The sequence below is a fragment of the Anomaloglossus baeobatrachus genome, chromosome 5 (genome assembly GCF_048569485.1).
Source record: "Anomaloglossus baeobatrachus isolate aAnoBae1 chromosome 5, aAnoBae1.hap1, whole genome shotgun sequence".
NCBI classification, from domain to species: Eukaryota; Metazoa; Chordata; class Amphibia; order Anura; family Aromobatidae; genus Anomaloglossus; species Anomaloglossus baeobatrachus.
The window spans coordinates 307,991,030-308,010,852 of NC_134357.1; the positions used below are offsets into that span (position 1 = coordinate 307,991,030).

At 43.8% G+C, this 19,823-nt stretch overlaps 1 protein-coding gene across 5 annotated transcripts in view; it reads right to left on the reverse strand.

Annotated features, from left to right (window-relative positions):
• The window catches only part of TBC1D16 (TBC1 domain family member 16), a 114,199-nt gene that overhangs the window by 27,842 nt on the left and 66,534 nt on the right, over positions 1–19,823 (reverse strand). For all 5 annotated transcript variants that reach the window (XM_075349694.1, XM_075349693.1, XM_075349690.1 and 2 more), the window contains 2 exons: positions 10,949–11,096; positions 9,604–9,768 (listed from right to left, as the gene is read on the reverse strand). In XM_075349694.1, the coding sequence (XP_075205809.1) occupies positions 9,604–9,768; positions 10,949–11,096 (313 nt within the window). The remainder of the gene's footprint in view (positions 1–9,603; positions 9,769–10,948; positions 11,097–19,823) is intronic.

The following is a 19,823-nucleotide window of genomic DNA, read 5'->3' on the forward strand; positions in this document are numbered from 1 at the left end:
CATGGCATGTCATAGACGCTGCCATTACTAATCTTGGACTTAGTGGCAGCTATGGGCTGCCATTAACTCCTTATTACCCCGATTGCCATCGCATCTCGGCAATCGGGAAGAGCCAGTAACACTCCGGGACGGTCGCATAATGGATGCGACATTCTCGGGGCAGCTGTGGGCTGATATTCTTGGCTGCAGGAGAGGGGGGGGGGCAATAACCATGGCCCTCACCTTCCCCAGCCTGAGAGTACCGGGCCGCCGTTGTGTGCTTACCTTAACTGGACGATAAAATTACGGCAGAGTCCACTTTTTTTATTTGTTTTTTATTATTAATATGTAAGCTTGATTTCCATGTGCATTCTATATGTCTGTGTATGAGTGTGATATGTGTGTGTTTACTCTCTGCTCTGCTTCCTCTTCCTGTCATAATGACATCACTTCCCTGCAAAACACAGGATACTGATTATCATTATGTCCTAAAAAAAGCGAAATACCGTGAGAATAACGCAGGAAAACGCAATGAAACACACATAATTTGCTACCTGCGCTATTCCCTGCGGGATTTCATGATTACATTACAGTGAATGGAGTGAAATAACGCAGCTACCTGTGGGAAAGAAGTGACATGCAATTGTTTTTGCTGCAGAAAACATGCAGCAAAACCTGTAGGTGACAAAAACGGCAGTGTGCGCACAGCATTTTTTTTTACCATAGATTTTGCTAGGGAAGGACTGCAGAAAGGTTCTGAACATTTTCTGCAGCAAAACATGCAGCAAAATCGCGGTAAAAAAGTCCTTAAAATCGCACCCCAGAGGCAGAAGTTTATTAACCCTTTAGGTGCTTCACAGGATCTAAAGCAAGGTGGAAGGAAAAAAAATGAAAATGTTCCCTTCCCCCACAGAAATGTTACATTGGCCTCAAATTTTGCATTCTCACAAGGGTAAAAAGAGAAAATGCACCATACAGTTTGTTGTGCAATTTCTCCTGAGTACACAGATAGCCCATGTGTGATGGAAAACTACTGTTTGGGTGCACGGCAGGGCTCAGAAGAAAAGGAGAGCCATTGACTTTTAGAAAGCAAAATTGGCTGCAATAGATAGCGGATGCCATGTCGCGTTTGGAGACCCCCAGATGTGCCTAAACAGTGGAGCTTCCCCCACAAGTGACCCCATTTTGGAAAATACACCCCTCATGGAATTATCTAGGGGTATAGTTATAGTAATGATACTGCACAAATTAAAAATCTGGTGGTATGTGCAAATTGTGCAGAGTACATCAGCAAATTGTGCAGAGTACATCAGACTCTAAAATGACTGTCAGCAAGGTAAAACCAAATTTCATGAATTCATGGACGTGTGGTACGCTTCGCTTTGTAGCAATCCTTTATGGTGTCCTTTTGTATAGCTCTCCTAGAGAATACTCTGCACCTTTTCTGGAGTTTTCCCTTCCTCACAGTTTGTGCAACCTCACCAAATGTTGCTCTGGTACAATATGGGCACCATGAGTTTCAGAGGTACTGGGATCCTCACCTTCTTGACTGCCTTGATGACTACTTTCTGATACTGAATGAAGGTCTCCCCCATGAACTTTCTATAATCAAGTATACATTTTGGCTTTGGGACTTCTGATGTGTGGTACCTCAGACAGTGACAAGAGAGCTATTGTCACGTTGTAATATCGTCAAGAAAAGGACATTTCTCTTGTCCTAATACTTCCCAGGAGACTTATACTTACCAGAGGCGTGGCTCCCAGGTCCTCCCAGTGATCTCTGGTGGGTGCTGCATACCGTCCTCCTCTGCTTCTTGCTGACACACTCACACACAGCAGATCACTGATACACACACATCACATCCAGCGTTAAAGAATGCTTCCGGCCGCAGGGAATGATGGGAGGAAGTCACGTGTGTCTGCAAGTCCTGTAAGCTAGCATTGCGGCAGGTGCTTGCGCTCCACTGCACAGCCTCTCAGGATTCTATGGCTAGATGTGGTGAGTGTGTGTGAGATACGATGTTTGTGTGTGTGAACTGATTGTGTGTGCGATCACTGTAGGTCCGCTGCTCGGCGTCTGGTGAGTGTGATTATGGGGTTCCCGCTTTCTATAATGAAGTATCCTGCAGTATCTTTATCTTTTTTAGCTGCACGGACACTTCATTATTGTTCCTCGACTCAGGCTTATTTTCGGGGGAGGGCTTATATTTAAGCATTGCTCCGAAAATGTTGAAAATCCCTGCTAGGGCTTTTTTTTTGGGGGAGGGCTTATTGTTGGAAAAACATGGTATGCAGCGGTGATAACCCTTATCCAGCAGTGGGTGCACCAATTCCCACACAATTTTCCCAATCACTCCATGGACAGGTTGGCATTCAAGTGCTCAATCCCTCCCTTCATGAACCCTAAAACCTGTGGGAGTACTCTGAGGTACTCTCGCACAGCTTATACAGTTTAATTCCATACCTTGCCCTCTTACTAGACAGGTATTGTCGGAAGTTTAGCCTCCCTTTGAAGTGAACCAGACATCTATACAGATCTATACAGATGTCTCTTTGGGGGCTGTACACCTCAGCACATTTTCTGCTGAAGAAAATCAATTCCGGGTTGAATTTTATATGTGATCAAAGTTGTGAACAACTCGGGGAGTACACTGCATGATCATAATGCAAACATTTCTGGATTGCTTCAAATCGTGTCCTTGTCATGACCATGTAATTACTGGTATGATAGATAGATAGATATATATATATATATATATATATATATATCTATCATACCAGTAATTACATGGTCATGACAAGGACACGATTTGAAGCAATCCAGAAATGTTTGCATTATGATCATGCAGTGTACTCCCCGAGTTGTTCACAACTTTGATCACATATAAAATTCAACCCGGAATTGATTTTCTTCAGCAGAAAATGTGCTGAGGTGTACAGCCCCCAAAGAGACATCTGTATAGATCTGTATAGATGTCTGGTTCACTTCAAAGGGAGGCTAAACTTCCGACAATACCTGTCTAGTAAGAGGGCAAGGTATGGAATTAAACTGTATAAGCTGTGCGAGAGTACCTCAGAGTACTCCCACAGGTTTTAGGGTTCATGAAGGGAGGGAGATTATATATATATATATATATATATATATATATATATATATATATCAGGGTGGATTGATTTAAATCACGCCGATTTAAATCATGATTTAAATCAAAAGATTTTTTTCTATTTAAATCGGATCGATTTAAATCATGATTTTAATCACTGATTTAAATCAAAAGGTTTTTTTTTAATATAAATCACGATTAAAATGAGAAGTGAGAGCAGTGTGCATGTGCGCCCATAGTTACACGGACGAAACTAGGGGCAACGATCTAACGCCAGGGTGAGGGGGGGACCCCAAAGTAAGTAAAAATCTTTTTTGTTTTACTATATGGCAATAGGTAGGTGTTTAAAAGCAGCATGTCTTAATTGTATAAACTATTAATAGCCTCCACATTTTGTTCATACTGCCCCTTTAATTCCACACTTCTAGCTTGGTTTCAGTTTTGGTTTAGTTTCTTTTTCCCTGCATTCAGTTGACATGCCCAAACTTGTTGGATAGTCAGCAGTACTTGGCTCAGGCTGTAGTAACATCAGCAGTGCTTGGCTCAGGCTGTAGTAACAATCAAACTTCATAAGTGATCTGTGTGAGCCATGGCAGCAGGTCGTAAGAGAGACCCTATTTGGGTTCATTTTGTTGAGATGCCAGCAGCAGATCTTGGAAAGAAAGGTGCAAGAGCAAAGTGCAAATACTGTCAAAAGGATATCCAAGGACTTGTTTGCCGTTTGAAATCACATTATGAAAACTGCAACCAGAAGGGAAATGAAGATGTTGATAGTGATACAACTAATGTCAATGAACCCCCACAGCTTCTTATGCACCAGGAGCCTAGTACTAGTGGTAAGTCTGGCAATTACCGTATTTTTCGGGCCATAAGACGCACTTTTTTTCCTCCAAATTTGGGAGGAAAGTGTGGGGTGCGTCTTATGGTCTGAAGCTGCGGGGTAGGGAGGGTCGCTGCTGCAGGACGCCGGCTGCTGGAGAAACCACGTGTGCCCGCTGCTTAAAGTAAACGAATATTCATTAGCTGCTCTCCGCCCACCTCTCTCTGGAGTCAGCGGGGGTGAGGAGCAGCTAATGAATACTTGTTTAATGTAAACAGCGGTCACACGTGGGAGCTCCAGACGCCGGCTTCCTGCAGAGGCTGGGGAGACTGTGTGTCCGCTGTTTAGGAGGCAGGAGCAGGGTGCCGTTGCAGTTATGTCTGGCCCGGGGGAAGTGCAGATCGGCATACCTCCACAGCACAGCCGCAGTCTCTGTGCTGAGGGCTCAAATTACTTTCACTTTGTTCCTGCCTCTGCTCTAGAAACGAAGTCTCTCGTAACAGCAGGACCTGTAATGATGTAATGAAGAGGGGTGGGCCAGAACGGCACAGTGCCCCGCCTCTTCATTACATCACTGCAGGTCCTTGAGATATGGGAGACTTTATTTGTAATGCCAGGATCAAACTGAAGCATGGTGATCAGCACATCAGTACAAGTAAGGCAATAAATAATACAGTATAGAGGCATTACTGTACACCTGGATGGGGTTGGATCATACACACACACACACACACACACACACACACACACAGTATATAACTATATATATATACATACACACACACATTATATAACTCTATATATATATATATATATATATACACACACACACACACACAGTATATAACTATATATATATACATACACACACACATTATATAACTCTATATATATATATATATATACACACACACACACACACACACACACACACAGTATATGACTGTATATATATATATATATACATATACATACACACACACACACAAACACACAGTATATAACTATATACACACACACAATGTAACTATATATACACACATACACACACACACACACACCAGATTGGAGGATCACACATATAATGATGGGGAACATACATATTCCACGATGGGGGCCATATATACCTGGAAGGTACCCAGAATGGGGGACATGAGGACAGAATTTGGGGATATTATTACCTCAATAACACTGTCAGCAGTAAAATAACAGTGTGTGATGACCACATTCTTTTACTTTAATTTTATTTTTTTTTCTATTTTTTCCTCCTCTAAAACAAGGGTGCGTCTTATAGTCCGGTGCGTCTTATAGTCCGAAAAATACGGTAATTTACAACCTATTTTTTTAACAGACATTTTACTGGGATGGTTAAAGTCTATGAAAAGAAAAATTTCTAGGACTGGTAGTTCTGGAGTATAGAATTTAAATTTATGTTAAGGCAATATTTCACAGAAAATTAACGCTAAAGGACATGTGCACTTTTATTTTTTTAAGGTGCACATGTCCCTCCCCCGCAGCGCTCTTACCTCCGATCCCCGCAGCGCTGAGATCTGTGGCTTCGTTTTGACCGTCCGCCTCCCGTCCTCCGGTTGCGGCCTACTCACAGTGATCCAGCGGCGTGACGTCAGCGGGCCGCACGCTCCATTGAAATGAATTGAGGCGCGCTCGCGGACGGGCAGAACGAAGCCACGGATCCCCGCAGCGCTGACATCGGAGGTAAGAGAGCTGCGGGGGGAGGACATGTGCACACTGTGACTGGCTGCACCTTAAAAAATAAAGGTGCACATGTCCTTTAAGTAAAAATAAAGTGTCTATACGCTTATTTTTTTTTATTGTAGGCTGCAATTCACTTTTGAAGTCTGCCAAATTGACCATTTTAAAAAAAAAACATTTTTAAAACTTTTGTGACATAATTTTTTTCAGTTGCTGAGGCTCTGATATTAGTTACCAGTATTACAGCAACCTCACCGGAAAACTTGAGTAGCATAACTTTTGAGACAGCCCTTATAGGACGAGGACCATTACATTGTTCAAAAAGTTTGTTTCAATATTTTCGTTATATTTCTTCAAATACGCAGTCGATTTATATTTTTAATTTCTGTGCTTTCAGGGTCAAATATGGCTTGTGCTGCACGTGACAATCAATATCTGGGTACAACTTCAACAAAGCAGCCCAAAAAAAAACTTTGCGTGCAAGAAAGTGTAGAAAAATTCATCTTAAAGACTACGACGAGCCAGAAAGAACATTTTGATGAATTAATTGCTAAATTCATATTTGCAACCAATTCTTCTTTCCGACTAGTTGAGCACCCATTGTTTGTACAAATGATCGAAGGAATTAGACCAGGCTACAAACCACCAAGTAGATTTGATATCTCAGGAAAACATCTTCAGGCTGTATACGACATAGAAAGAGCGGCTTGTACAAAATATTTGAAAGACAAGGTTGTTAACATGAGCTTGGATGGTTGGAGCAACATCCACAACGACCCCATAATTTGCACTTGTGTCACAACAGAAGATGGTGAAACTTACCTTACAGACACAATCGACACATCTGGAAATTCACATACTGCTGAATATTTACTTGAAATTGCTAAGAACTCAATTCACCAATGCCAAGAACAGTTTGGATGTAAAGTAAGGAGCTTAGTTACTGATAACGCAAGCAATGTGGCAAAAATGCGAGCGGAACTGGCACAGGATGACACAAATGTCATTACATACGGTTGTTCTGCCCATTTGTTGCATCTTTTGGCAAAAGACCTGCATATTTTGGGTGTCAAGGAACATGTTGTAGAAATTGTTAAATATTTCCGCAATAATCATTTTGCACATGCAACCTACAAGGAAATGGGAGGACTGAAGTTGGTTCTACCACAAGATGTTAGATGGAATACCTTGGCTGACTGCTTGGAACTGTTTATTAACAACTGGTCAAAATTACTGTCCATTTGCGAAACACATCAGGATAAAATTGATGCTAATATAGGAAGCAAAGTATTAAATCTTGGTGTGAAGAGAAATGCCGAGGACATTTTGGAAAGGTTAAAGCCAATATCAATTGCGTTGGATAAAATGCAGAAAGATACTGCAACCATAGCTGATGCCACAGAAGTTTGGAAAGATTTAGAAGGTTCTCTAGATCTCTTGAACCTCTCAAACAATGTAAAGGTTGCAATACAGCACCGCAAGGACCAAGCATTAAAAGAAGAACACTATTTAGCCAATATCTTGCATCCCATCTACAGAGGGAAAAAATTATCTGAGGCGGAAATCAACTCTGCAATGGAGTGGCTCGCCAATACTAACCATGACATTGTGGCAACTGTGCTGAAATTGAAGTGTGAATCTGCACCATTTCAAAAATACATGTTTGCAGATAACGTCGTTAATGAACTAAAACCACTGGACTGGTGGAAGTCGCAATCACTTGTTCTTCCAGCAAAGATAATAAATCTAGCTACTCAGCTACTGACTGCATCGGCTTCATCCGCAGGAGTAGAGAGATTGTTTTCTTCATTTGGTTTTGTGCACACAACAGTCCGAAACCGCTTAGGAACTGCTAAAGCAGGACAACTGGTTTTCCTATTAAAAGTCCTAAATAAACAGTAGGCTTAAAGGACTGATGTATTCACTAAAGATGTTTGCTTACTTCAAACGTTAGAGATAGGCTATTGTTAAAAAGTACTTACTCTCTGTAGTTCAATTCTGAGTGTTTAATAGTGCAAATAAAAATTATTAGGTTTCATAATCAACTGTTTTAATATTTTTATTTGTGTAAAACAATTAGATTTGCAAAAAGACAAAGTTTTGCTTGTGTACAACTTGATTAAAAAATCTGATTTAAATCAAATGATTTAAATCAAAAAATTCTGATTTAAATCAAAAAAATCTGATTTTTTTGATTGTTTTAAAAAAATCAAGATTTTTATCCACCCTGAGAGAGAGAGATTATATATATATATATATATATATATATATATATATATAAAATCAGTACTTCCAAAGCTGTTTTTTTTAAAAAAAAAAAAAAAAAGCTCACACATTAGTGTAGCAAAAAAAATAAAAAAAAAAACAAAAAACAAAAACTGCATCAAAAAGGAGTACGGATACTCCGCGCAAAATGAAATTGGGGGATGCGCGCAAGATATGAACACACAAGGCACAAAAAAAATAAAAAGTACACCAAATATGAAATTGGGGAGTGAGGGGATCTGGAACAGAGATTTGGCAACTACTGGATCAGGCACATAGCACAGCGGATCCGATCACAGGAGACACAGCAGGACTCCCATGATTTTTCTCTCAGCAGCTCACAGGGGGTATACAACCACTCTGTGCGCCAGCTCTGAGATAAAGATGGCGTGCAGACCGATGATAAGGATTTTAAATAAATCCCCTTTGGCGCTGACTGGTCAGCAATCTTTGATCAGCCAATCGGTGCCAGAAGAGTTAAACAGCGGTCACCCCATTAATTTTGACTGGTTGATAGGTGCTGTCTCAAACACACCAATCACAGCACGTAACATTGTTTTTTGTCGTTCCCAACTTCAACGTGAAACGCTGCGATTAGCATATCAGACCCCCAGGGCGACATGCAAGGATGGTCTACTGTCAGAGACTGGGAACGCACTTCCCGTAGCATCGTAGCTGTACGGTGGATGTTGTGGAGGGGTTAAAGCATCACTCCAGCGTTTGCTTGTTTCTTAAACTCAACAATGGAGTGGCGCTTTAATCCAACTCCACTGCTCCGGTCTTATACTCACCCTTTGGCATCTTCATCTGTTATTGGTACCACTCCGGTCAGTCTCTGGAAGTTTGTGACCTGCTGGCTGCTTTAGTCTTTCATGGAGCACCCCAGAGGCCACAACTTAATACAAGTGTATGAGAGCCTTGATCCGGCTCTCATAGACTTGTATTGACAGCTTGTGATGAAACTTCTGACTTCTGGATAGTCAAAAGTTACGGTCACAAGGTGGATAGTGGGAACGGTGCAACAGCGAAAAAAGCTGAAGTCACCGGAGGGTGAGTATAAGACCAGGGGCAGGCGACTTAGGTTTATAGCACCATTCCAGCAATGAAATAAAATAGAAAAAAATCCTGGATAATTGCTTTAAATACATTTAACACAAAAAACTGATGTAAACAGTAGATCATTTTCTGATTACACATTCCCTTTAATGGATAGTATGCTTGTCTTCTAAGTTATAACTAATAAAAAACGGGAGGAAATAACTTTATCTGAGCAAATATCTGTAAGCAATAAAGGTAAATATATAGATTTTTACCCCAAGAGGCAGAATTGATTCCACTAGCCAAAGAAAAGTTTTCATTTGCCTTTCTCTGCATTCAAACATCTAAGCAGGGTGAAGCCTACATGAATGGTTACACCATTTGAAGTTTATACCTATGCAATGTTGATCAATGGTGGTCCGACTGCTGGGAAGCCAACTATTCCTGTGAATTAGGCTTTGAATTGTCCTTTTAAATTGAGTGATGGCCATACATGCATGCCTACCATTCTCAGGATCAACATGGTCCCAGCAGTCAGACCATGACCAATGAGTAATTATCACCTATGTACAGGTGAGAACTTTTAATGTTGGGAACAATGATTTACTGTCAGGCCTCCATATACTGTAAGCGTTGTACTACGATATATAAATATGAGATACCTCTACTGATAATTTCCCCTACCTTTCGTAGTTTATATTCTTCTTCCACTTGACCACCTTCATTGAGATGCTGTAACCACCTAGTGACGTTCAATCTTTGGTAAACACCCTCTTCAGGATGGGATTCAGAGGGGAGGACACTTGGCCTTTGAATTGAGAAATATAGACATGTCTTCTCCACCGTTACCTGAGTTGGATAAATTAAGAAATTTGTTAAGAAATTCAAAGATTAAAAAGTAAAGCTGTGTATATCTTATAACCACTTCTCAGTAATATTTCTAAAGGGAGATAACAGGCAGTGGGGCAGGGCCTTGCAACCACAATTTTCTTTCATATCTGCCATACGAAAATAACAATGAGTGGTAGCAAGTCTTCTGAGACATTAGAACCCTGAAGACCATCTGACGGGAATGGAGGAAGTGGTCACAGACCTCTATAGTGACCTCACCTCCTAAAGATGGCAAACTAAAGTATCTGATCACATCCTGCCAGTTAAGGTTTATCGGCCATACACGTTCCTTGATGGATGGGGAGCTATTGTCCCATACTAAATCTTTTAGTTCCAGCAGTACTTGAGGGGTAGTGGTTGCCTCTTAGCAGTACTTCATTTAGTGGTTTGGGATTTTACCTTCACTAGTCTTCCTACAAATAAATGGTGGTCGATGATAAAATGTCTCTTTCATTGAGTAAGGACATAAACTTGCTCTTGCATGAATAGAAGGTACACACCAACAGGCTAAAGGCCACCATATACTGTGGACACCCCTGATCTCATAAGGTCAAATTGTGCAGAAGGCCATGGTCAGTCATATTTTGGGGTCACATGCCTAAGGAGAGAATAACAAAACTTCATTAAGTGGAAGCAGGTGTGCGTAAGTGTAGAAGTCAAGACTGCGCTGTTTTTTTTATTGAGGAGGACTTAAGTAAATTTATATTGGGGTCTGACCTAAGATCTATTTAATTAGAGGGTCTGAAGCCTAAGGGAGTAAGGTATTGATTCATTTATGGGTCTTGAGTTTGTTTTTTAGGAGGTCTGGTGACAATATATTTTAGGGGTCTAAATGTAGATTGTTTGGTCCGAGGGGGTCTACTTCTTCAGATAGTCTGGTTTGGGGATTCCTTTTGTTTACGGATTCTGTATCCTGGAGTCCATATTTATTCAGGGAGTTAGTATTTTACCAAACACTAGTTAATGCTAAACTTTACATTCAGAGATAGAAGCTATGGTAAGATTGTCCGAATCAAGAGACTTTTAATGAATAATCTAGAATGCTCAAGTAGGTTTATATGCTATTTAGCTCATATGGTAGTATATCTTCTTATGAGCACTTTTAATGGTTTCTTAGAATTTTTCCCTAATTTCTTACCTTCTCCTTGAGTTGAGGTTCACGGCAATATTTCCATTGTTGGAAAACTTCGGATAATTTGCCAAGACCTCCATGATGGAAATGGAAAACTTTGTACTGACTTTCCCTGCTGGCTATTACCAACTGACCACTAGTACAAGCTTCATCACTATAAAAAAAAAAAAAAAAATAAATGGAGCAATAAAAAAAACAAAAAAAGTAAGCCAATGTCCCCTGGAACAATATATCAAAGTGCAGAATGGCAGCATCACAATATATCTACTTTCAGAAAATATATCAGTATGGTGACATTATATAAAGAGTGTGAAATTAATATTGAACATGTCCCTCATTAATTGTCTATGTAAATAGATTTCTAAAAGTGTAACTGACAAGAATTGTCTTACCAGATGTTAGTAACAACCCATCCAATCCACACATGAAAAGAAATCAAACCACAGATGTCCATAAATTAAGTTTTTTGTATTAACAAGAAATGACGCAAGGAAAAAATATTGAACACATGAGCTGTATCAAAACCTTCACAATCTTATTATGGCAAAATATATTGATGGCATTGGCTACAGAAGAATTTCTAAACTGCTGAAGGTTCCAGTGAGCACAGCTGGGGCCATAATCTGAAAGTGGATAGAACATAATTTCACCATAAACCGGACATGACCAGGTGCTCCCTTCAAGGTTTCACACAGAGGAGTGAAAATAATTAACAGATGAGTTGTCCAAGAGCCAAGAACCAACTGTGGAGAGTTACAGAAAGACCTGGAATCAGCAGGTAAAATTGTTTCAAAGAAGACAATTAGTAATGCACTCAACCTCGATGGCCTGTATGCTCACAACAAAAGCCTCCATTGTTGAACAAAAAGCATGTTCAAGTATGTTTAAAGTTTGCTCAACAACATTTAGAAAAGCCTGTGAAATACTGGGAGAATATAGTCTGGTGAGATGAGACCAAAATGGAACTCTATGGATACCATAATACACACCATGTTTGGAATCCAAAAGGCACTGTATAACACCATAGCAACAGTGAAGTTTGGAGTGGGAACATCATGGTGTGGGGTGTTTCTCAGCAAATGGCACTGGCAAACGTCATATAATTGAAGGAAGGACAAATGTACCGAGACATTCTAGATAAAAATCTAAGGAGCCCACAGAACCTTCAGGATATGAAGAGTGTTTGTGTGGAAGAATGGCCAAAATCACACCTGAGCAATGCATGACACTAGTTTCATCTTACAGGAGGCATCTTTAAGCAGTCAACACCGACAAAGGCTTTTGTACAAAGTATTAAATAAATGTCAGTAAGTGTGTTCAATACATTTTCCTATCTGTGATTTCTCAGTATTACACATCACAGAAATTATGGTGATCTATGGTTTTATTGGTCTGCCTGTATGAATTGGATGGGTGGCTACCAATATCTGATGAAAAATTCATGTCAATACCACCTTTAGAAATAAAATGACTTAGACAATTGGTGACGTGTTGAATACTTATTTCACTTGCTGTATATATACAGTTAAGTCCACACATATTTGCACAGTTTTGGGCATTTTAGCTGTTTAACAAAACATATTCAAGATAGTTACAGTATATAATCAATATGGGCTTAAAGTGCAGACTTTCAGCTTTCATTTGAGAGTATTCAGATCCTAAATGAAGTAAGGGTTTAGAAATTACATTTCTTTAATATGTAGCTGCCTCTTTTTCAAGGGACCAAAAGTAATTGGACAATTATCTCAAAAGCTCTTCAATGGGCTGCATGGGCTATTCCCTCTAATACATAACTATTTAGCAGGTAAATGGTCTGGAGCTGATTTTAGGTGTGGCATATGCATCTGGAAGCTGTTACTGTAAACCCAAATCATGAGGTCAAAGGAGCTATAAATGGAAAGAAAGACAAACATTGGGCTGAAAAATATAACAAATACATCAAAAAGATAAAAGTATTTGCAGTGGCTAAATCAAAACTTTGGTACATTCTGCAAAAAAAAAAGAACAAAAACAAAAAGCGCTGGCCCTGGGCGTCCATGGAAGACAACATTGGTTGGTGATCACAGAATCCTTTCAATAGTGAAGAACACTCTCCAGATAGTAGGTTTTTGAGTATTTAAGTCTACCATAAAGAGAAGACTTCATGAGAGCAAATACAGACGGGATGAATGGCAGCAAGATAAGACTTTATATACAACTGGCAATTAAATCCATTATGACATTAAAATGGTTACGACTGGTCCTCATCGCTAACTATCTGCCTCACAAGATGTCACTCTCAAGTTAATTCATACTGTTACATATATGAAACTTCTAAACTTGGTGTTGGCCACTACTTTCTAATTTTTCCATAGGCGCTGCTATCAATCTCAGATTGGTGGGGTGTGACATCTAGCACCCCTGCTAATCAGCTGTTACCGCCACTGTTACCGGCCATCAATACTTAACTAGTGGACAACTTCTTTAAAGCCTTAAAGGGGTTACCCACCTTTGGGGACTTACTTATGTGCAAGTATTGTGGCTAAAATATAATTTTGCAATTGGTTATCATTACAAAATGTTTGCATAGTTTGGCTTTTACAGGCTCTTTATGTCCCTATACATTTAACTTTGATATCGCTTGGGGTCAAAAATCTGCTGAAAGAAGCTTAGAAAAAGACAGTTAAACGAGTTACATAGTCTCCCATTGGACAATCAGAATGTGCGCACTAGTAGATTTTCAACTAACCCATGCTGCAGCCAGCTAGCATGTGCAACTACTGCTCCATTCACTGTCTACTGAAGTGGTGGATGCACATGCTTACTACTGCTCCATTCACTGCCTAATGAAGTGGTGGATGCACATGCTCACTATTGCTCCATTCACTGTCTAATGAAGTGGTGGATGCACATGCTCACTAGTACTCCATTCACTGCCTAATGAAGTGGTGGATGCACATGCTTACTACTGCTCCATTCACTGCCTAATGAAGTGGTGGATGCACATGCTTACTACTGCTCCATTCACTGCCTAATGAAGTGGTGGATGCACATACTTACTACTGCTCCATTCACTGTCTAATGAAGTGGTGGATGCACATACTCACTAGTACTCCATTCACTGCCTAATGAAGTGGTGGATGCACATGCTTACTACTGCTCCATTCACTGCCTAATGAAGTGGTGGATGCACATGCTCACTACTGCTCCATTCACTGTCTAATGGAGTGGTGGATGCACATGCTCACTACTGCTCCATTCACTGCCTAATGAAGTGGTGGATGCACATGCTCACTACTGCTCCATTCACTGTCTAATGAAGTGGTGGATGCACATGCTTACTACTGCTCCATTCACTGCCTAATGAAGTGGTGGATGCACATACTCACTAGTACTCCATTCACTGCCTAATGAAGTGGTGGATGCACATGCTTACTACTGCTCCATTCACTGCCTAATGAAGTGGTGGATGCACATGCTTACTACTGCTCCATTCACTGCCTAATGAAGTGGTGGATGCACATGCTTACTACTGCTCCATTCACTGCCTAATGAAGTGGTGGATGCACATGCTTACTACTGCTCCATTCACTGCCTAATGAAGTGGTGGATGCACATGCTCACTACTGCTCCATTCACTGCCTAATGAAGTGGTGGATGCACATGCTCACTATTGCTCCATTCACTGTCTAATGAAGTGGTGGATGCACATGCTCACTAGTACTCCATTCACTGCCTAATGAAGTGGTGGATGCACATGCTTACTACTGCTCCATTCACTGCCTAATGAAGTGGTGGATGCACATGCTTACTACTGCTCCATTCACTGCCTAATGAAGTGGTGGATGCACATACTTACTACTGCTCCATTCACTGTCTAATGAAGTGGTGGATGCACATACTCACTAGTACTCCATTCACTGCCTAATGAAGTGGTGGATGCACATGCTTACTACTGCTCCATTCACTGCCTAATGAAGTGGTGGATGCACATGCTTACTACTGCTCCATTCACTGCCTAATGAAGTGGTGGATGCACATGCTTACTACTGCTCCATTCACTGTCTAATGAAGTGGTGGATGCACATGCTCACTACTGCTCCATTCACTGCCTAATGAAGTGGTGGATGCACATGCTTACTACTGCTCCATTCACTGCCTAATGAAGTGGTGGATGCACATGCTTACTACTGCTCCATTAATTCACTGTCTAATGAAGTGGTGGATGCACATGCTCACTACTGCTCCATTTACACAGGGGAACTGTGGGCCCCCGATTTTCAGAATCAGTGAAAGAATTAGCAACTGGACCTCCAGCGATCAATCATTTTTCATCTTTCTTGACTATTGTAATAAATGCTGAAAAAAAGAGAATTTTGTTTACTTACCGTAAATTCTTTTTCTTATAGTTCCGACATGGGAGACCCAGACCATGGGTGTATAGCTTCTGCCTCCGGAGGACACAAAAAAAAAAAAAAGTGTAGCTCCTCCCTCCTAGCATATACACCCCCTGGATCACCAAATACAGCCAGTTTAGTGCAAAAGCTGAAGGAGGACATCCACCCACAAGTAAAAACAGAGCAAAACCCGGAACAACCGGAGCCTCTGTCTACAACAACAGCCGGTGAAAACACACGGAACAAGAAAACTGCCAACAGGCAAAGGGAGGGTGCTGGGTCTCCCATGTCGGATCTATAAGAAAAAGAATTTACGGTAAGTAAACAAAATTCTCTTTTTCTTCATCGTTCCTTATGGGAGACCCAGACCATGGGACGTCTCAAAGCAGTCCATGGGTGGGAATAAACAGAAAACTGAGAAGTAGGCAAAACCTAACTTCACAAATGGGCGACAGCAGCCTGAAGGATGCGTCTGCCCAAGCTCGCATCTGCCGAAGCATGAGCATGCACTTGGTAGTGCTTCGAAAAAGTATGCAGACTGCACCAAGTGGCAGCCTGACAGACCTGCTGAGCCGTAGCCTGGTGCCTGAAAGCCCAAGAGGCACCGACAGCTCTGGTCAAGTGTGCCTTGATCCCCGGCGGGGGAGGCACATGAGTACACTGGTAGGCATCGGAAAAGACCGACCCAATCCTACGAGGTAGGGTCGGCTTAGAAGCCGAGAGGCCCTTACGCCGACCAGTGGTCAGCACAGAGGAGAGGTGCACCGCCTAAGAGCAGCGGTGCGAAACACAGATCCGGAGCGCCCGCACCAGATCCAGAGAATGCAACACCTTTTCAAAGCGATGAACAGGATCCGACCAAAAGGAAGGCAGGGAAATGTCCCGGTTAAGGTGGAAGGAGAAACCACCTTAGGGAGAAAGTCCAGAGTCGGACGGAGAACCACCTTGTCTTGATAAAAAACCAAAAGAAAAAGGCGACTCCGAAGAGAGTGCAGCCAAATCAGAGACTCTCCCGAGAGAAGTTATGGCCACTAGAAAAAACACTTTCTGTGAAAGACAAGACAAAGAAACCGCCCTAAGAGGCTCAAAGGGGGGTTTCTAGAAGCCGTGAGGACCGGATTAAGGTCCCAGGGCTCCAAGGGCCGCCGGTAAGGCGGAGAGATGTGAGATGCGCCCTGCATGAAGGAGCACACCTGAGCCAGCCGGGCGATACGCCGCTGGAACAACACTGACAGAGCCGAGACCTGTCCCTTGAGGGAATTGAGGGATAGTCCTAGCTGCAGACCGGCCTGTAGAAGGGACAGGAGGGTCGGCAAGGAAAAACGGCCAAGAAGCATGGCCGGAAGAGCGACACCAGGACAGGAAAATTTTCCAGGTCCTGTGAAAGATTTTGGCCAAGGAATACTTCCGAGCCCGAGTCACAATGGAGATGACTTCAAGAGGAATACCAGAAGTCATCAAGATCCAGGACTCAAGAGCCACGCCGTCAATCTGAGAGCCGCAGAATTCTGGCGGAAAGACGGACCTTGAGAAAGAAGGTCTGGACGGTTCGGGAGATGTCACGGCACCTCTACGGACAGACGGAGCAGGCCAGGGTACCAAGCTAGCCTGGGTCAGTCTGGAGCAATGAGAATGACCCGACGGCCCTCCATTCTGATCTTGCGCAGGACTCTGGGCAAGAGCTAGAGGGGGAAACACGTAAGACAGACGAAACTGGGACCAATATTGAACCAGCGCGTCTGCTGCAAAAGCCTGGAGGATCGTGGGAGCGAAGATCCACGTCCGGAGAGTCCCACTTGCGGCAGATTGACCGAAACACTGCCGGATGCAGAGCCCACTCGCCTCTGTCCACGGTTTGACGGCTGAGATAATCTGCCTCCCAGGTTTCCACGTCTGGGATGTGGACTGCGGATATGGAGGACTTGGAGTCCTCAGTCCACGGAAGGATTCGTTGAACCTCCAATCTTGCCAGGCGGCTGAGTGTCCCGCCCTGGTGGTTGATGTAGGCAACCGCTGTCGCGTTGCCTGACTGGACTCGAATGTGCTTGGCCGCCAACAGGAGGTGAAAGGCTAAGAGAGCTAGAAGCACAGCTCTGATTTCCAGCACATTGATCGAGAGGGCTGATTCGGCCGAAGTCCAAGAGCCCTGCGCTCCGTGGTGGAGATATCCTGCTCCCCAGCCGGATAGACTGGCATCCGTGGTGAGGATCACCCAGGACGGAGCCAGGAAGGAGCGTCTCTGAAGAGAGAGGGGCCGAAGCCACCACAGAAAGGAGCCCCTGGTCTGTGGCGACAGAGCCAAAGTTCGCTAGTTCCAACAGCGGGAAATGTCCAGCTGCAGAGGACGCAGAAGGAACTGGGCAAGGGAACCGCTTGTATTGACGCCACCATCTTACCCAACACCTGCATTAGGTGCCTAAAGGAATGACGGCGGAGCCTCAGCAAAGAGCGCACCGCCAGAGGAGGGACTGCTGTTTGACTAAGGGCAGCTTCACAAGTGCCGGCAGAGTCTCGAATTGCATCCCTGGGTACGTGAGCGGAGTCAGAGCGGACTTGGACAGAAAGACAAGCCACCTGAATTGGCTAGAGTGGCGAGAGTGAGCGAGGTACTCCGCTGACAGTCTGCACTGGATGAAGCCTTGCCTAGAAGGCCTTCCAGGAAAACGGGATCACTGCCAACCCCTGGAGGTGCAGAACCGCAACCACTGCTGCCATGGCCTTGAGAATACTCGAGGGGTCGTGGCTAACCCCAAGGGAAGAGCCACGATTGGAAATGTTCCTCCCCGATTGCAAAACGTAGCCAACGCTGGTGTGAAACTGCAATTGGCATATGCAGATAGGCATCTCTGATGTCGATGGATGCCAGGAAATCTCCTTGGGTCATTGAGGCAATGACTGATCGCAGAGACTCCATGCGAAATGCCGCACCTGAACTGCTGGTTGAGAAACTTGAGATCCAGGTCGGAAGGCACCGTCCTTTTCGGGGACTAGGAAGAGATTTGAGTAGAAATCTCAGAACCGTTCCCAGTCGGGAACCGGTACAATTACTCCGTTGGCCTGCAAGGATGCCACGGCCTGCGAGAAGGCGGCGGCCTTGAAGCAGGGGGGAGTTGACAGAAAAAATCTGTTTGGCGAGCTGGAAGAGAATTCTATCCTGTAGCCGTGGGAGACGATATCCCGCACCCACTGATCGGAGACGTGTTGAAACCACACGTCGCCAAAGTGGGAGAGCCTGCCACCGACCAAGGACGTTGCTGGCGCGACCAGATAGTCAAGAGGAGGCTGCCTTAGTGGCAGTAGCTCCTGCGGTCTTCCGAGGACGCGGCTTCGTGCGCCAGTTGGTCCACGGTCCTTGGCTGAGTTAGTGGACGAGGCCGAGGGCTTAGAGGACGACCAGTTGGAGGAACGAAAGGAACGAAACCTCGACTGGTTCCTGCCCTGGACAGGTTTCGTGGTTTGTGGCATGGAAGTACTCTTCCTGCCAGACGCTTTCTTAATAATTTCATCCAGTTATTCACCGAATAGTCTGGTCCCAGCAAAAGGGAGCCCAGAAAGGAACTTCTTTGAAGAAGCATCTGCCTCACTCTCGAAGCCACAGGAGCCTGCGGATAGCGAGGGAATTAGCCGAAGACACCGCAGTGCAGTGAGAGCTCCAGTATGGCAGACAGGGCATAGGATGAAAAGGCTGAAGCCTGAAGGTTAAGGCAACCATTTCGGGCATAGAGTCCCTGGTGAGGGAATGCATCTCCTCTAGAGAAGCAGAGATGGCTTTGAGAGCCCACACTGCTGCAAAAGATGGGGAGAACGAGGCCCCCGCCGCCTCCTATACAGATTTGACCAGAAGGTCAACCTGGCGGACAGTGGAATGCTTAGAGAAGTGCCATCAGCCACTGATACAACTGTCCGGGCTGAAAGTCTAGACACCGGAGGGTCCACCTATGGTGATTGAGCCCACTCCTTGACCACCTCTGGTGGAAGGGGAACAGTCATCAGAACCACGCTTTGGGAAGCGTCTGTCAGGACAGGCTCTGGGTTTGGTCACAGTGGCTTGAAAAAAACTGGAGTGGTTAAAGAACACACTCCCCGTTCTCTTAGGCAAGGTATACTGATGCTTTTCTGCTAGAGGGGGTTGCTCCCCTGATACAGGCGGATTGAGGTCCAGTACAAATATAATGGACGCAATCAAATGATTAGCATCTGCGTCACCTTCGGACAAAATGGTACATGGAGTAGCGTCCGAGCCCCTAGTAAAGGCATCCTCCCCGTCCTGCGAGTCAGCTCGTGAATCAGAGCCGCGGGACGAGAAAGGAAAGGGGACCCTGCGTCTCCATTTTAGGAGGACGGGGTCTGAGACCAGATGAAGAATCCTCTGTGAGCTTTGCTGAGCGAGCCGTGGCAGCAGAAGCGCCCTGAGAAGGGGGGCTGATGCATGCTCAGCAGTGTCCGGGACAGCTGTCCCCTGGAGAGAGGGATTCAACCCAAGCCGGGGGTTCAGCCACCGGAGC